Source organism: Thunnus maccoyii, chromosome 9 (genome assembly GCF_910596095.1).
Source record: "Thunnus maccoyii chromosome 9, fThuMac1.1, whole genome shotgun sequence".
Lineage (NCBI taxonomy): Eukaryota > Metazoa > Chordata > Actinopteri > Scombriformes > Scombridae > Thunnus > Thunnus maccoyii.
This window is the reverse complement of record NC_056541.1, coordinates 3,068,513-3,086,089: the sequence shown is the minus strand read 5'-3', so window position 1 is coordinate 3,086,089 and position 17,577 is coordinate 3,068,513. Positions and strand designations below refer to the sequence as shown.

Here is a 17,577-nt window from a genome sequence, read left to right as displayed (position 1 = left end):
GGTAAACTCCTGACAAAATTAAATTTGGCATTTTTGCACAAACATACCGGCAGGTTGGCGACCAAGACGAGTTTTGCACAGCCTCAATCCACCAGCTGCTTCCAAATGAACCACGTCAGGTCGATTATGGCCAAGTGTGAGTTCCAGATATGACCCCAAAAACATGGAAGTGTGAACCAAAGCTTGTTTGCAAGCCTGCACACTGGTGGTGTCTTGACTCTCAGGATAGGCCACTGCTCTGTTTCCCAGCACGGAAGCAGGGATTTTATCTCATTAGCACCCTGGTTTGGTACATCATGGCGTCACTTCATGCACCTGCATGCCTCGTGGCTCTTGTGTCAGGTGGAACACGGACTTGAGTGTCGAAGCGCTTATTCTCAGTCTACTATGGCTCGGATTGTACCTCGTTTGTACGTTGCTTTAAACAAAAGCGTCTGCCAAATGAATAAATGGAAATGTAGTGCTACAGTTGTCAGGTGACCACGGCGACCAACAGCCAGTACTGTACTTTTGATTTGGACTGAGATCAGCTGCAAGTAGACGCACTTAAAACCATTATCAGTGACTGGAATCAGACCAGTGTATTTGTATACTTGATGAATAATTCAGCCAAGCAACCGAATGAGCAAATTTATTGTGCTCATTAAATACAATAGTTAATCAGACAAAAACAAGACAGTGATTGGAAGCTGATATAATTAGATAGATACTGTATAGTCTGAGTCGTGCTTCAGGTTTGGTAGTGGGAAGGATGGACCAGCATGCAGGTGTCGATCTTTAAGAATAGAAAAAAATTAGTCAGATCAGCCACAAAAAGAGAAACAAAAACAACTTCATTAGGTTTGTCATGTTGGGTCGTCTGCAGATAATTAGTGGGAAAAAAACCTTCACAGTCCTCAAAACACTGGTCCTCCTGCATTTCCCTGGAGAGGGAACAACAGACCAACCTGTTTACTGTCTTCCAAAACCCTTTTATACTTGTCACCTGCTTTCTGTGGCCAATCAGGGAGGGTCTCTGCAATTAGTGCCACTTTGAGCCAGGTGGCATCAGTCTCCCTCATCTGGAGCTAAATGGTTCTCAAATGTACTTCGACATCAAATTTATCCCTTCAAGAGGCATAATAAAAACATACATATTGTTAATGAGGTTGATAAATAAATAAACATTCTCGTCTTTGGATCTGACCATCATTACAGCAGGAAAAATGACCCACAGAGACAGTTTAAAGGGGAAGTGCACTCCTTCTTCTTAACCCTCCTGTTGTCCTCGGGTCAAATTTGACCCGTTTTCAAATGTTTTTATATCAGAAATATGGATTTCTTTCATCTAATTGCCTGAAAATCACATGGATGGTTCCATACTACACATTCTGCAAGTAAAACTAATGATCACTACTTTCATTGAATTTTGGGTGTTTTATTAAAGTTTATAGCATCTGTGGACTTTTGTCCTCCCGAGTCAAAATTGACCCGGGAGGACAGAAGTTGCATGGTCGCCGGGAAGACAACAGGAGGGTTAAACACAAGTAAACAAGCATTTCTCAAACATCACAAGTTTACGGCTCATATTTATGTCGATCAGATGAGCGAGAGGAATCGTCCTCTCAGCAGACACACCAACACTGACCCCAAGAAAATTACATAAAGGAAATAGAGAAGTAGGCTCCATGACAGTCTGTTAGCTGGAAAGATAGCCAGTCGACATTGTATGCACAAAATAATCCAGTATGGTCGCCAGAGGGTGTTCCACCAACTCTGAGCCTTAACGGTGCACCCGGTAGCCTGCTGGTTAAGACGCATGCCATATAACTGCAACGTCTGTGCAGACATTTGTTGCATGTTACGCCACATCACACCCTTCAGATCCTGTCATCTCTCCAATGTCCATGAAATGCCCCAAAAAATATTAAAAAGAAAAAAACTTGAGCCTTAATGTGGCGTCCATGTCATCACATTCAGACTTTAATTATGGGAAACAAACGTTCACGCCAGCCTCCTCGCTGTAATTCATTGAAAAAAAGAATTGTTGATGATTACCACTTGGTGAAAAGAGCATCAAAAGTGTTATTAAAGCAGGAAAATGGCTGCGAATATCCAAATAAAACCCAACATTGCACACTGATGCAATTGATTCAGCTAATTAAAAAGGTGCTATACATTGTTGAAATAAAAACTGTTAATTTAGGCTTAATTTGAGTCATATCTGGTGTGACTACAGGAGCAGTTGGGAGGGTAATTATACAGGAATAATGAACCAACAAGAGAAAACAACACCCATAACTTTCATATGATGTGATCACAGCATAACAAAAATATAAATAACATCTCTACAGCAGCACTGTGGAGCCAACATGGCTGACAACAACAGGTGCAATGACCAAACCTGGTCTAGCAGCGGCTCTGCCTCCCTCACACAACACCTTACCTGCATAGTATCAGTGATCATTCTACTACTTGAATATAGTGCTATGAACTCTGTTTACAAAATACTGTCATCTTTTGGAAGACACAGTGTTGTCTTATAAAGGCTGCTTGGTATGTTCAGTTCATCCACCCGGTGTATCCAGTTAATAACACACTGAAATCGTATAAACATGAAACCTGCTGTTGCTTTTTTATACTGTATATGCCTTAATTCATATGTTTGGCAATCATGATTAAAGGATGTTTATATATATTGTTTTCTCTGTGGAGTTTTCTTTTGACATGTATAATATAAAACCAACATAATATTAATATATTACTACACTAAGGAGTTAATTTTTGCTGACTTTATGATGAACAGAAATGTCTATAAATTAATCTTTTTACGTCTTACAGAGGACATGTTGTGATGCAACATGATTCACCTTTTAGTAGTTACAGTAGAGAGGATCTCTGCTAATTTAAACATTTATCTTTTTTTTAATTATATTACTTTAATTTCTTAAAATGACTGAAATAGTTTTCAAATTGACAGTTTATTTAGAAAATACATTGGATTTTTTTGGAAGAAAACTATGTATCAGTAAGTATCAGATTGGATTACTATTAATTATCATTATTGTTACATTTTTTCCTTTTAGTGTGACCACTTGGACTGATGTTTGACTGACACATAATTAAATATTTAAATATAAATATATTTTTACACATTTTTGCATGAAGGAAGCTGCGTACTGATTACATGATGCTATGTAAAGATGTCTCATTGGGCCATGAGATGACACGACAACACTTAAATAAAATTAACTAAATCAGTCACATTAGTAGTTGTAACAGTGGTGGAAAGTAACTAAGTACATGTCCTCAAGTACTGTACTTAAGTACTATTTTAAGGTATTTATTCTTTGCTCGAGTATTTCACAGCTGTAATTACTTGTCACTTTTCAGATCAATATTTTACAGTTGAATGCAAAAGTTTGGGCACCTCTTGACAAATACAATATTTTGGTGATTTTTTTTAATTGAAAAGGTGTAAACACAGTCTCTCTAGGATATGTAAAAAAAACCCACAATATTTTCATCAAACAATATTAAATAATTACTTTTTATGTCATACATTTAACAAAAAGATAAAATAAATAAAATGAAAACATCATTGCATCATATGCAAAAGTTTGGGCACCCAACACAGTCAGTACTTAGTAACACACCTCTGGCAGATATCACAGCTTGCAAACGCTTTTTGTAAGGCAAGTTTATTTGTGTAGCACATTTCAATAACAAGACAATTCAAAGTGCTTTACATAGAGAATAAAAGGCATTAAAACAGAATATAAAAGAAACAGAAGTAAAAAGACATATAAAAACAATTAAAAAGTGTTAAATTTGGAAATAAAAAGAAGCTAAAAAGGGAATAAGACAGATAAAACAAGAGAATAAAAGTAACAGTGCAGTGTAAAATATTAACCCTCGATGTGGTTTAATAAAAGGCAAACAGAAAAGTCTTCAGCTGTGAAAAGAACTGAGAGTTGCAGCAGATCTGCAGTTTTCTTGGAGTTTGTTCCAGATATGTGGAGCATAAAAACTGAAAGCTGCTTCTCCAGGTTTAGTTTTTACTCTGGGGAAAGAGAGCAGACCTGTCCCAGACCACCTGAGAGGTCTGGATGGTTCATAATGTAGCAGCAGATAAGAAATGTATTTTGGCCCTAAACCATCCAGTGCTTTATAAACCAACAGCAGCATTTTAAAATCAATTCTTTGACAGACAGGAAGCCAGTGTAAAGATCTGTGAACTGGAGTTATATGATCCACTTTCTTGGTCTTAGTGAGGACTCGAGCAGCAGTGTCTGAATCAGCTGCAGCTGTCTGATTGATTTTTTTAGGGAGACCTGTGAAGACAGCGTTACAGTAATCAATACTGAAGATAAATGCAGTTTTTCCAAATCCTGCTGAGACATAAGTCCTTTAATTCTTGATGTATTCTTCAGGTGATAGTCAGCTGACTTTGTAATTGTCTTAATGTGGCTGTTGAAATTCAGGTCTGAGTCCATGACTAGACTACAAGATTTCTGGCTTGTAGTTTTTAACATTATAGATTGAAGCTGAGTGCTGACTTTTAAATGTTCTTCCTTGGCTCCAAAAACAATTACTTCAGTCATAGCCAGATAAAAGTCTTTCAATGCTTGTATTTTGTAATTTTCTCCCATTTTTCCTCGCAAAATGCCTCTAGTTCTTCAATATAATATCTCAGTACGCCTGCCAACACCGAACAGTAGCAGCAGTACTAGTGGCAGTTGTGTTGGTGCTGTTCCGCCTCCCTCCAGCAGAGGGCACTCTACGCATGCGCGCCTCCATCATCACTTCCGCTGTTGAAACAAAATGGGTGGCGCCAAAGCTTGACAACAAAGCGGCTGTTTGCTGCCTCCCTGTAACGGACAGTCAGCCTCCTCTCTGTAAACAAAACCTCTGCCGTGTGTAAGTTTTTTTTTTCTCTCCACATCAAGACATTTCGGAGTTAAACGAAGGTTTAAAGAGAAGTTTGAACCGACAGTTGGAAAGTTTTCCGTTAACTGTTACAAATGTCAACATGGCTTCGAAGACAGACCAACTTCTCATCGTTGTGTCCATCCTGGAAGGTAAGAAGCTCAGGAGGATAACCTGCTTAACGGGGAGACTTAAGGTTAGCTTGTAAATTGTGAATTATACAGTACATGTTAGCTGTGTTAGTCGATATAAGTTGCTTTGCAGGAACGTTACTCGCATACATCAGTGTCATTAGTAACGTATGAACCAGCTGACTGGAAGCAACCTGTTGCTGTTTGGTATTTAAAGGACAGTTTCACAGTTTATAAGTGTGTCTTAAATCAACAGTCAGGAGCCCAAATAAACATTAAACATGTTTTTCTTGCTGTAATCATTCCTCCTGTTCATACTGACCATTATAAGATCCCTTCATAATGCACTTACAATGGAAGTGATGGAGGATAAAATCCACAGTCCTTCTGTGCAAAAATGTATTTAAAAGTTTATCTGAAGCTAATATGAAGCTTCAAATCAAGTAGATATCTTTCAACGTTTCAGTCTTTTTAGTGCCAAAGTCCCTCTTTTTGTTACTATACTTCCACCTGCAGCTCAACAGGGAAACACTGTCCGAGGAAACACAAAGAGGGAATTTGATACTAAAAAGACTGTAAATGTGTCAGATATCCACTTGACATGACTAACTCAGACTGCTGAAGCTGAATAGAAGCTTCACAGAGACTTTTAAATGACTGTGTGGACACACTGTGGATTTTGGCCTCCATCACTTCCAATGAAAGCAGATTTGAAGGATCTTGTAATATCCAGTATGAACAGGAGGAATGATTACAGCGAGGAAAACCTCTTTCACTGTTCATATGAACACCTGACTGCTGGTTTAACACACACTTGAACTATTGTGAACCTGTCCTTTAACACTAAAATGTACTTAAAGTTCATGTTCTGCAGAAAAATGACAGTCAGGTGTTTTAGTTACCAACCTAGGGGTCGCCCTCCTCCAAAGGGTCACGAGATAAGTCTGAGAGAAGAAAAGTAAATGAGACCATCTCAGAAGTTTAGAGGTGATTTCAGTCTCAGGTGGAAGTGAAATCACGTCACAGACATGTGAAACTTGAAACACAACGTCTATGTTGTATTATGTTACAGTCTCAGCTTGTTTTGGTCATTTTGGTCATGGTCATATATTGTATTTTGACAGCTGTAACTAGAAACAGTGACAAGCTTTGATAGCTGTTACTATAAGTTGTGACTTCATAGTATTCAGGGTCCAAAACATTGACAGCTGTGACAGCAGAAGCGATATTAATTATATCTCAACACCTCAACTGTCAAGAGTTGGTGACTCATCATTACAGAATCTGCTGAGTCACAGAGGTCAGTGATACAGAGTCATTGTGAACTTCAAGCTTGGATATTTTGCTCTCCTGGTGTTAACATCTGTATGACAGTACAGTGATGTCATTTTCTGCACTTATTCAGCTGTAACAACTCAGTGTTGATTGGTTATTGAATCCTCGTTATTAATAAGTAGTTTGTCAAAATTCTCCTGTTGTGTTGAAGTCTGTTTCTCATAACCAACCTTAACCCACCGACCAAACCAACCCCGACCACGAGGACGCTTAACTGTCAATATTTAATGAACGTATTGAAATATATTCACACTGTCAACATTGAGGGATTTGCTTGAAAGTGTTGTGAATGTTATTTAATGTTACTGATGTCAAATACAGATGTGGAAAAACAACAAACAAACTCCAAATGATGCTTGATGACAGCTGCCACTATTACTACAAAAGAAAGCTGTAATTCCTTTACTGGCCCAGTAAATATAAAGTCACTCTGAGGCTGACCACCTGTAGAAAAGACTCATTTATAATCTACTTTTGCTACTTTATGAGACAACTTGTTGTTGGAAATAAATCAGGACAGTCGACACCTAAAACCTTTCTGCGTCTGACATGAGGCTGCTGGAAGTGATGTCAGTTGTCAGTTTGTAACTTCTCTCTTCTTCCTCCCAGGTCGTCACTTCCCGAAGAGTCCCCGGCTGAGCCTCGTGGTCCAGGCGAGCTTTGACGGCGAGCAGCTGGCCACAGACCCGGTGGAGCACAGAGATCAGCCGCAGTTCAGCACCGAGCTGGCCTGGGAGCTGGACCGCAGGACGCTGCACCAACACAGGTCCGCAGCAAAAAACTCCAAAATATTCACTTTATCTTCATATATGACAAATAAAAGCATCAAATAGTCTCATTTGACAGTGAAATTTTGGCAGTTTTTGCTGATTCATTTTCTTTCGATCGACTAATAGTTTCATCTCTATAAATGTCAGTAAACTGTCGATCGTCCTCCAGGCTGCAGAGAACTCCCATCAAGCTTCAGTGTTTTGCTGTCGACTCTGTCAGCAACAGGAAAGAGAGCGTCGGCTACATCGTCCTCGACCTCCGATCGGTACAAGAGGTCAAACAGGTAAAGCTGCTCTTCCTCCTGACTGGGTGAAGACCAGTTAGATCCAGATTCTGGTCTGATAAGAGTGACAGGTTGTGTGTTTCCTGTGTGTTTGTGTCAGGAGCCTCGCTGGTATCCGCTGCTGAGCAGTAAATACACCAAACAGAGACCCGCCCTCCTCATCGGCGTGATGCTGGAGAACGACACCAAGCCCTCCGAACCCTCTCCTGATAGGTTCAAAGCCAAGAAGGCCCCGCCTCGACAAGGTCAGCTGCTTCAACAACACTGTTTGTTCCCTTTATATAAACTTTTGTTTGTTTTTTACTCATTAAGATTAGGGCTGAACAATTAATTAAATTATTGAAATTGCAATATGGCCAAAAGCGACATCCAAATCACCAACGTGTCTCAACAAACCGTTATATATGAAACACTGTGATGCTGCAGAGATGTAAGAGAACATGCTGTCAGTTCAGACTCAGCAAAAAAAAATTACATCATCATCATTTGTTTATTTTTTTCAGTGAAAATGAAATATAAAAATTACCATTCCCACTAAAATCAAGACTGTTGTATTGTATTTATTGGGACCATGTAGAGCAGAGGTGTCAAACTCTGGTCCAGGTAATACCAAATGACTACTAGAGCTGGCCCGCTGGTATTATACAGCACATGTACCGCTAATACTACAAGTCCCAGAATGCTCTGCTGGTGTTTTGGCGCGTCAATCAGGACAGGACCCATAAACACCCTCTCCTCTACTACTGGCACCGTGCCAGCCCTCCCAAAGACGGCGAAAAGAAAGACAGAAAACAGAAGCTTTGTGGACAGGTGGGACCTGTTTGTCTTGTATGTGGAGCCAACGTGGCTTTAACCAACATTAGACGACACTATGAAACGAAACACCACGACAGAAGTTTGGTTTCACAACAGATTATGTTCAAAAAAGCCACATGACACAGTGAGGCTGCTGTAAAGACTAGTTTTTGTGAAAAAGTGCATGATGAAAAGTTTGTGACCTCGTGTTCCCGGAGGAAAAACAAGCATTTTCAAATGTGAGCCTGAGCAGAAACACAGTAACTGATCTCACATGTGATCCTGCCACCGATCTATTTGACCAGCTGATGGAAAAGGGAAAAGATTTGGTTGCATTCTCCCTTCGCTGCGGATGAGAGCAGCTGACCCAGCTGTCAGTCTTCATCCGGGGAGTCGACTCACATCTGTGTGTTTGAGTTTGACACCCCTGATGTATTGTGTTCAACATAAATGCACCAGAGTTAGTTCTGAATGCAGCAGCTCTCACTCATATCACAGTCGTAATATCTGTTAAAATAATCATAATAAAGGATATATTTTTTCCCGACATCTCGTTGAGCTCTAATCAGGATCAGTTTACTCGTCTCGGCCTGTGAAAACAGTCTTATCTTGATTTCTGTGTCTGGAGGAGTTTTTGTCAAGTCTGAGAAAATAACTGATGATGTCACTGTGAGGTCATCGTCAGGGTTATCTGGGATCGGACTTTGTCACAGTGTTGATTTGATTTATTGAACAGGACAGTGTGCGTCTGTAAGTCCATTACAATCAAAACATACAACAACAAACAGTACAAAGCAAAAAGAGTTTGAAATATGTAAATATGATAAATATAATCAGTCTGCTTTATGACTTCAGTATTATTGGTTGTGAAGAAGCATGCAGATGGAAAAAATGTCTAAAAATATCACGTCGGCCTGAATATTTTCTGGAAGTTGTGTTTGAAAAAGCAAAGATTGTTTTACATCCAAGGACTAAACAGTTATAAAGATCCAAGACGTCAGATCTTTTTTAAAAAAAAATGTAAACAGTGTCTCCTACAGTGAGTGTTGCATTATGGGTTGTTTGTAGCCTTCTTGTTGCTAGGCAGCGAGTATTTCAAGTCCATTTATGGTTCGTCTGTCAGTGAGTCAGACCCTGAAGTATTCACAAAGTCCTGCTCAACTTACAGCAGTTTCTGACGGCTCCTGTAACGTTCTGTTGCCAAAGAGGAAATTAATTCATGATGAGTGAAAATAGTTGAAAGTGACTGAATCATCTGTGAAGCCGCCAAGAAGCTCTGCTGTCACAGAGCATGAGGAGCTGTCAGGGAAAATAATCAGGACAGGAGACGGCTTCCAAGAGTCCTGACAGGAGAGCGTGTGAGTGATCGACAAGATACACAGATGTGAGATTTATGTTGTGCTTTACTGTGAAGTATTTCATGTTTTACTCTCAGTCTAATCAGGGTTGTCATATCGGGGTCAGTCTGTTAGACCTCTTCTCTCTCTCTCTGCAAACACTCCATCTGGATTCAAGTGTGTTACACAACTACTCAATCTGTGAAAAACACTGACGACCGGCCATCGATCTAACCGAGAGACGGGATTGAGTTGCATTATGGGAAACGATCCAGTGTTTCAAGCCTTGACTCTGATTAGAGATAAAAGTCAGTAAATCAGAATTTTTGATCTTTCTTGACCAGTTTTAAATCTTCCCAGACGTATCTCTGACATTTCAGTTCTCCTGGATCCTCATCAGCTGATTTACTGCAGAAAGACACTAAAGTCTCTGATAACATGAAAATTATTGGTCTGATACATCAGCTGGGCTCTAAAACAGAAGATTTAAATGTTTTGAAAAGTTGAAACAAAAACAATAAAATCACTCTGAAGGTCTTTGCACACCAAGTCCATTTTTTTGTCCAAAATTGTCGCACGTTAAAAAAATAAATACGACGTCATGTTGTGTCGATCATGTTTACACGCCGTAAAGTAACCCCCCCCGCGCGCCCCGCGGCTATCCTTGAGTGGGCCCTTAATAAAAATATTTAGATTTTTTTTAAGGGGGGGGGTCTATGGCCGTTTTTGTGCCTAAAGATAAATTCCCCGTAGGTTCAGCGATATGAAAGCCTTATAGCATATTATTCTGAAAAAAAACTCAGCATAACATACAGGCTAACTAACTTCACACAATAAGGCTGTTTAATAACTGTTCATCTTGCCAAAATGGTCGATAACTGTATATCAACTATGCAGGAACCCACCTGTGAACAGACTGCATCCTTCTTCACGTCTGACAGGATTTATCGTTCCAGATATAGTCGTGATTTTCGTAAGTTTGGCAGAAAATTCTGCAGATTTTTCTTTGTTGTGTCGTTTCATTTCCTAAGTGTCTCTGACGGCGGTGCCCATGCTGTCACTGAGTTGTATTGATTTGAATTTCCCGCCTAATGTATTAATTGGACCAAAAATCCCTGATGTATCAAACAAAGAAAACTATGAACCAGTAAAGTTTTTATTTTATTTTAAATATTTGTTTTATTTTTATGTTCAAAATACAGACATCATGACCTGAACCCTACGTTGTGGTAAAAAAAAAAAAAGATAGTTGTTTTACAGGCGGGGCCCCCACCTCGCGGGGGCTGCGGGGGTGTACTTTACGGCCCAGCATGTTGATACGACTCCAAAAGTTTCGTCCGTCGTTAAAGTTTTCGGAGCAGGTTCGATTTCAAAAACCTTTACAGAGTTGTTTGACCACTCAGAGCCACCGTACACACAAACAACACAGCCTGGAAACACTGATACTATCAGCTGTTACACACAGACTGATCACAGGACGACTATTGATCATCATCTGGTCTGTATGTTGCAGCGTTTTGAGGCGGATTAAAAAAACACATACGAAAAAAAAACAGCCTTGATGTGCAAAGACTATTAATGTGAGAAGGTTCCAGTTATTACAAACTGACTCGTCGTCTCTGCTCGCTGTACTTTTGTGCAAATTAACTTTTCATTGTCTTATATTCTTTTCTTCTTCTCTTTTTCCTGCCTGTCTGTTTGAACTGGTCTCTGTCCTGCTGTTTAGGCTCTCCAGCAGTAACCGATCTTCTCCCAGACAAGCTGGAGGCTGTACTGGTCCCAGACCAGGGTTACCATCAGGTGGGACCTGCAGATCACTGCACTGACATGTTCGTCCTGTCCGTCACCGTGGCGTTCGCTACCAAACTAGAACAGGTCAGTCCCTTACTCTCCCTCTGACCTCTGAGTGTGAACGTTTTGTTATTCCTGATAACTGGATGAATGTTGAACAACATGACGTCACGTTTCCAGCATCTGGAATCAAGTTTGATAAGAGAAAACGGAGAAACGGTCACTTTTTCTTGGCTGTAAACTCTCCGTCTTTGTTCTCGCTGTTGTTGCTTTTTCCACTTTTCATTCTGGGAAAAGTCAAACTGAAGCTGAATAAACAATTAAAGAAGGAAAATTACAGCAGTTTATCACAAAATAACTGTAAATGTGCTGAATGTGCAGCACAGATTGATGAGAGAACGACAGCAGAAGAACATCTCAGGTTGTAATCGTCGTTAAAACATTATTGCTTCAACGCAGACGTCTGTTCTCCAGAGAGTCATAGACGCCGCCGACTGTCTTCACCGCCAAATTAAACCGATTTCTTTCATCACTTTAACCTGAAGTCTCTCACTGACAGGAAGCCTTTGATTAAAACATGATGTCATTGGTTTAACTGTTCATAAAGCTGCAGCGATTAGTCGATTAATCAGTTTTACGTCTCTGAAATGAATCCAGAGGATGAAGAGAGTCACATATATATATATATATATATATATATATATATATATATATATATATATATATATATACATATATATCACACAGGTGAGAACAGGAAGAAACAAACGCAACACTACGACTGTAACAATCTATTAGTCAACAGGAAGTTATTTGCCAACTAATCTATTAATTGTTTTGAGTCATTTTTTTAAAGAAAAAGCTTCTCAAATATGAATATTTTCTGTTTTTTAGTCCTCTGTGATCATAAACTGAATATCTTTGTATTATTATTGTCGGTCGAGACAAAACAAAACATTTGAAGATGCATCTTGAGCTTCAGGAAACAATAATTAACATTTTTCACTATTTTATAGACTGAACAACTAATCAATAATACAAGAAAATAATCAACAGGTTAATCAATAGTAATAATAAATAGTTGCAGCACTAATTGTGAAGCTGTTTTTGTTCATCTAGTTTACAGATGAATTATTAGAATAATAATCAATTGACATCTGTGACAGATATACAGTATCAGTAAAGATCAATACATGTCTGTTTTTGACTAACTCAACAAATGAAAGCTGCTCTAATCAATATTTTTGTATCAAACAATGATCGCTCATAGTGACAAACTCACAGTGTTTAGCATCTTTCAGCTCGTTGTTTTGGTTTTTACAACCCAAAACTTCTGCTGTAAACTTTCTGACCAGCACGATGTCACACATGTAGTTAGTCTGTGATACTCTGATTAATTGACTGATTGATGATCCAGCTGGATCCTGTGTTTACTGTTCACAGCTGCAGGTTTTAAAGATTCTTATATTTCCTGTCTAAATGTGTTTAATATTGTCTTTTTCCTGCTGAGAGTAACATTAACTTCTTTATGTGTTTGTGGTTATTTAGAGACGTTTCTACATCTATAAACTAGAAGTGCAACAGTGGAACTTCCATCTATTCATTTTCATCTTTTATTTTCATTTAATTTTTTTTTAAATTTTTCATTATAAAACACTCTTCTGGGTCCAGGTCATATTAACTGATACATTATGTTGGAATTATTGTTTATACAGCAGGAAGTACTGACAACATGTGATATGAACAATTAATTCATGTAGTTATGTATTTATTCTTTGACCATTAAGACTTGAAAAAGGTAAATAATTTGTGTTTTATGTAGCATTAAAATGTCTTAAATTTATTTGGTGAACCTGCAGAAACCCTGATACAGGTTATTATATCATGCAGTGATTTATAGACTGGCTGTGAAATTGTCTGTCTTAAGTGAAAACTATTATATTTCCAGTTTGTTTCCACTACTCCCAGTAACCAAAACCATCAGTTAATGCAGGTCAGAGTGTCCAGTGTTGATTCAAATTAAAATGTTCATGTGTTTCCTCGTCGTTTCCTGCAGCTGATCCCCAGCACCATGAAACTGTCAGCAGAGGGCTCCGAGTTCTTCTTCTACTACTGTTTACTGGGGAACGACATCACCAGCGAGCCTTTCCACAACCTGCTGAGCCCCGACTTTGAGCCGGAGCGCGCCTCTGTACGCATCCGCAGCAGCAAACAGGTCCTCAACGCCTTCCTGGCTCAGCAGCCCAGTTTACAGGTGAGAGTCGACCAGTCTGACCCACTGGTTTACCTGTTTACCTGTTTACCTGTTTACCGGTCTTCATACGTCTCCCGTCCGTCCTCAGATCCACCTCTGCTGCGGGAATCACTCTCTGGGCGGTACGGACGTCTCTCTCTCGGCTCTGTCGGCCGTTCCTGTGGATCTGGAGAACAAGGCGGCGACGGTGGAGGGAGCGTTCGTACTCCAACCTCCCAAACGCATCAAGCAGACGCTGCCGGCTCTTCCTGCGGACCTGCAGCCGACCGTCGGAGTGGCCGTCACCCTCCGGAGGGAGGAGGTCACACCGCAGGTACGCACTGATTTATACTTTATAACAGCTGAAAACTGATGTTCTGTGCAGCTACCTCTAATCTTTAGACTAATATTGTGATTTCAGTGAAGTAGTTTACTGTTGTTGTTCCTGTTTTCTACATCTGATGGAGTAAAAGAAACAGCTGCAACAGTTGGTTGAACAACAGAAAATGACAATTATTTTGCTAATAGAATAAATGTAATTTTCTTAAAAAAAACCATCAGTAATTCTCTGGTTGCAGCTTCTCTAATGTGAGGATTTGCTACATTTTTTGTGTTTTTATATATTGTTAGATGAACATCTTTGGGGTTTTGGACTGTTGATCGGACAGAAGAAGACATTTGAAGACATCATCTTTGATTCTTTTACTGTTTTCAGACATTTTATAGACTTAATTGACTTATTGTGAAAATAATCGGCAGCCTTAGTTAAAGCTTTTTGACAGATCTTAGAGAAAAGAACACTGTTGATCTTGTAGAATGTGGAGACTGATAATAATAATAATAATAATAATAATAATAATAATGGTGCAGGAAGAGAAGGGAAGAGTCCTGCATATTGCTCATAAACCTCTCAGCTGCAGTGCATTCTGGTCTATTTCCAGCTTATATTAGTAGAGTAACATGTCTCTTCTGCTCTTTTCTGTCTCCATCTGCTCCTTCACCTTTTACAACCCAATGTATGGAAAGAAAATACCTACATATACATCCATATATAAGACCTGAAAATAATATACACTGATGGATGAAGTGAAACATAACGTTAATAAAGTGCAATGAAACCGTTATGAGTAAAAAGCCAATAAATATTTTATTAAACCACCTGTTCAACAAGCATAAACATGCAGAAAAGTGATATTTCCTGCAGCGTCCCATCCACCTCTGGTACACAACCACAGCTGCTGGTTAAGCTAATAACATGAAAGATGTCTGTATGTAAACTGTTTATCTGAGTTTGCCACCGTTCTTGAAATTCGGCAAATTCTTGTGAACTTAGCTGCTGGTGTAAACGGTTCTTGTTCCTGCTGTGGAAACTTTTCATATAAAACCTGCAAAACTGATGACATTCCCATCAGCCTCAGCTGCACTTTGTGGTTTTCTTTTACAAATGTTAGCATGCTAATATGCTAAACTAGCATGGTGAACATCAGCATGTTACAGAGGGAGTGAGGTCTGCACACTGGGAGCTTAACAATGTGCAGAACTCACTCCTTTGTACTCTGCAATCAATCATTTTCTACTTGATGTGCACATCTGGTTCCTCTCCTAAACATCAGCATGTTAGCATGCTAACGATAGCTTTTAGCTCAAAGCAGCGCTCTACATAACTACAGCCTCTCTGAGCTGCTAGCGTGGCCGTAGACTCTCACTCTTATGAATCATAAATGTAGCTGTGTTTGTTTATCAGGCTTTTCTTTGTCCTAAACTACATTTTGGACGTCTCTAATATTATACAACTGATGACATTGGGGGCTAATCACCACCAGATCACCTGTGTGTGTGATTCACCATCACAGCTGCTAACAACCATATCGTCTCCTGTCCTTCCTCCAGGCTTTAGGGAAGAAAGAAGGAAGTGGAGCTAAGACACACTCCGTCCCTCCCTCTGTTCCTCCTGCTGAACCGAGACCTCGAAGCTCCTCTCCAGTCCGAAAACCTCCCGACGCCTCCTCTTCTCCTCTCGGTCCTCCTCTTCCTCCTCCTTCCTCTCACACAGAGAGCGAGGCAGAGAGTCTTCTGGAGGAGCTCCGACATGCCAAACAGCAGGCGGGACTTGCAGGTGTTTGTCCTTTTCAGACAGATGCAGTTGAAACCTCTGATGACTGAGAGATGTAGCGTGAAACGTGTGTTTTGTGTGTTTGTGTCCAGCTGCAGATCTGGACGTTCCTGCTCAGACTGAAGCAGCAGCAGCAGAAGGCGGAGCGTCATCCGTCAGCGTCTCTGCTCCCAAAGTGTCCATCCCGTCCTCCGCCCATCACTACTGCTTCTCTCTGGACCTCCGCAGCCTCGGAAAACTCAGCCTGACGCATCCCATCGCTGCTACGCTCAGGTGAAAAACTGCTCTGAGACAAAACTATAAATGTTTATAAAAAATGTCTCGTGAAGTTCAGTCTGATAGCTTAACTTTCTCCTTTACTCACAAGCTTCACTGTAAAGACAAAGAGGGACAAACATACAATCTCACATTTACAGTGGACATTTCTGGTATATTTGTTTTCATATTTGTTGAAGCTGGTGAGCTCATTATTATCATAACATATAAATGAAAAGCAGCTTGAAAATCACCACAGTATCATTGTTTCATCAGGACTCTTCATGCTGACTGTTAGAATATAAACAAATACAGACTGAAGAAACAGACTCAGGTGCAGCCGACAGCTGACTCACACTGACTCCACTACAACATTACTTCCTGCATTTATCCCCTAAATGTTTATGGGAACTGTAGTTCCAAAACTTCAAACTAGATTACACCCAATAAAAGACAAAGAGTTACAACAGGAATGACAAAATGCAACTTTGTCTGTGTTAATTGTGCTAAAAAAGGTAAATAAAAGCATCTTTTTTCTATTTTTTACATTGCTGAGGCTGAGAATTTCTTATCAACATCATCGACACTCTTCTCTGTATTTAATATTTAAGCCCCTAGAATAGTGCAGTACTTTACTGTATCCTGCTGTGAAATAAAGGTTGTGTGTTTGTGGCGTGTTTGTTGTGTGTTTGTTGTGTGTTTGTGGTGTGTTTGTGGCGTGTTTGTGGCGTGTGTGTGGCGTGTGTGTGGCGTGTTTGTTGTGTGTGTCAGGTATTCGTACCAGTTCTTCGGCAGTGCAGCTCCCATCATGACCAACCCTCCTGTGGAGCTGCAGAGGAACGTGGAGGTGTCTCTGCCTCAGTCCTACTGCGCCTTCGACTTCGCCGCTCTGCCGCAGCAACTACAGGACACCTTCCTCAGGTAGGAACACACACACACACACACACACACACACACACACACACACACACACACACACACACACACACACACACACACACACACACACACACACACACTGCTTAATGTATATACATTACATATTCATTGTCTTGTTTTTTATCTAATATGTATATGTTTTAAAAAGAAATAAGGATTAAACTTAAATTAGACGATGCACACATACGTACATGTCGTCTCAGGTTTTCTCTCTTCAAAATACAAAAAATACAATTATTTGTTATATTCTAATTGTGTTTGTTTTTTATATGAGATAAATCTAGAGTAGAGTGGAGCTTTAATGTCTCTGAGGGGCAGTTTAATTTACAGACAACATATATATATATATATGTATATATATGTATATAACAACAATAAATACAAAAATAATACATATAATACACAAAACACTTCACTAAATAAAGAGTTGCCCCATAAAAAGTGCAAGTTAATGTAGTTGTAGCTCAAATATATTAATGAGTTTGTGTTGATTTATTATTTCTGTTTAATATATTTTATGTTTTGATATATTAGCTGTTTGACAGATTAATGTGTCATTGACGTACTTGGAGGTAAAATGTTGTTTCTCAGATATTGTATATATAATATGATCCCATCATGGTAAACGCAGCATTCTTTGCTGTTGTTTGTGACTTTTGGCCAGCAGGTGGTGCAGTAAGAGCAGT

General features: G+C 39.6%; 1 protein-coding gene across 1 annotated transcript in view; it reads left to right on the top strand.

Moving 5' to 3' along the window:
* Positions 1-4,763: 4,763 nt before the first annotated feature.
* LOC121903376 (centrosomal protein of 120 kDa) overlaps positions 4,764-17,577 on the top strand; it is a 36,840-nt gene continuing 24,026 nt past the window's right edge. Inside the window, exons 1-10 of the mRNA XM_042420325.1 lie at positions 4,764-5,060; positions 6,984-7,140; positions 7,314-7,428; positions 7,529-7,673; positions 11,287-11,435; positions 13,408-13,605; positions 13,694-13,918; positions 15,475-15,700; positions 15,790-15,970; positions 16,724-16,873. Of these exons, the coding sequence (XP_042276259.1) occupies positions 5,012-5,060; positions 6,984-7,140; positions 7,314-7,428; positions 7,529-7,673; positions 11,287-11,435; positions 13,408-13,605; positions 13,694-13,918; positions 15,475-15,700; positions 15,790-15,970; positions 16,724-16,873 (1,595 nt within the window). The 5' untranslated portion in view covers positions 4,764-5,011. The remainder of the gene's footprint in view (positions 5,061-6,983; positions 7,141-7,313; positions 7,429-7,528; positions 7,674-11,286; positions 11,436-13,407; positions 13,606-13,693; positions 13,919-15,474; positions 15,701-15,789; positions 15,971-16,723; positions 16,874-17,577) is intronic.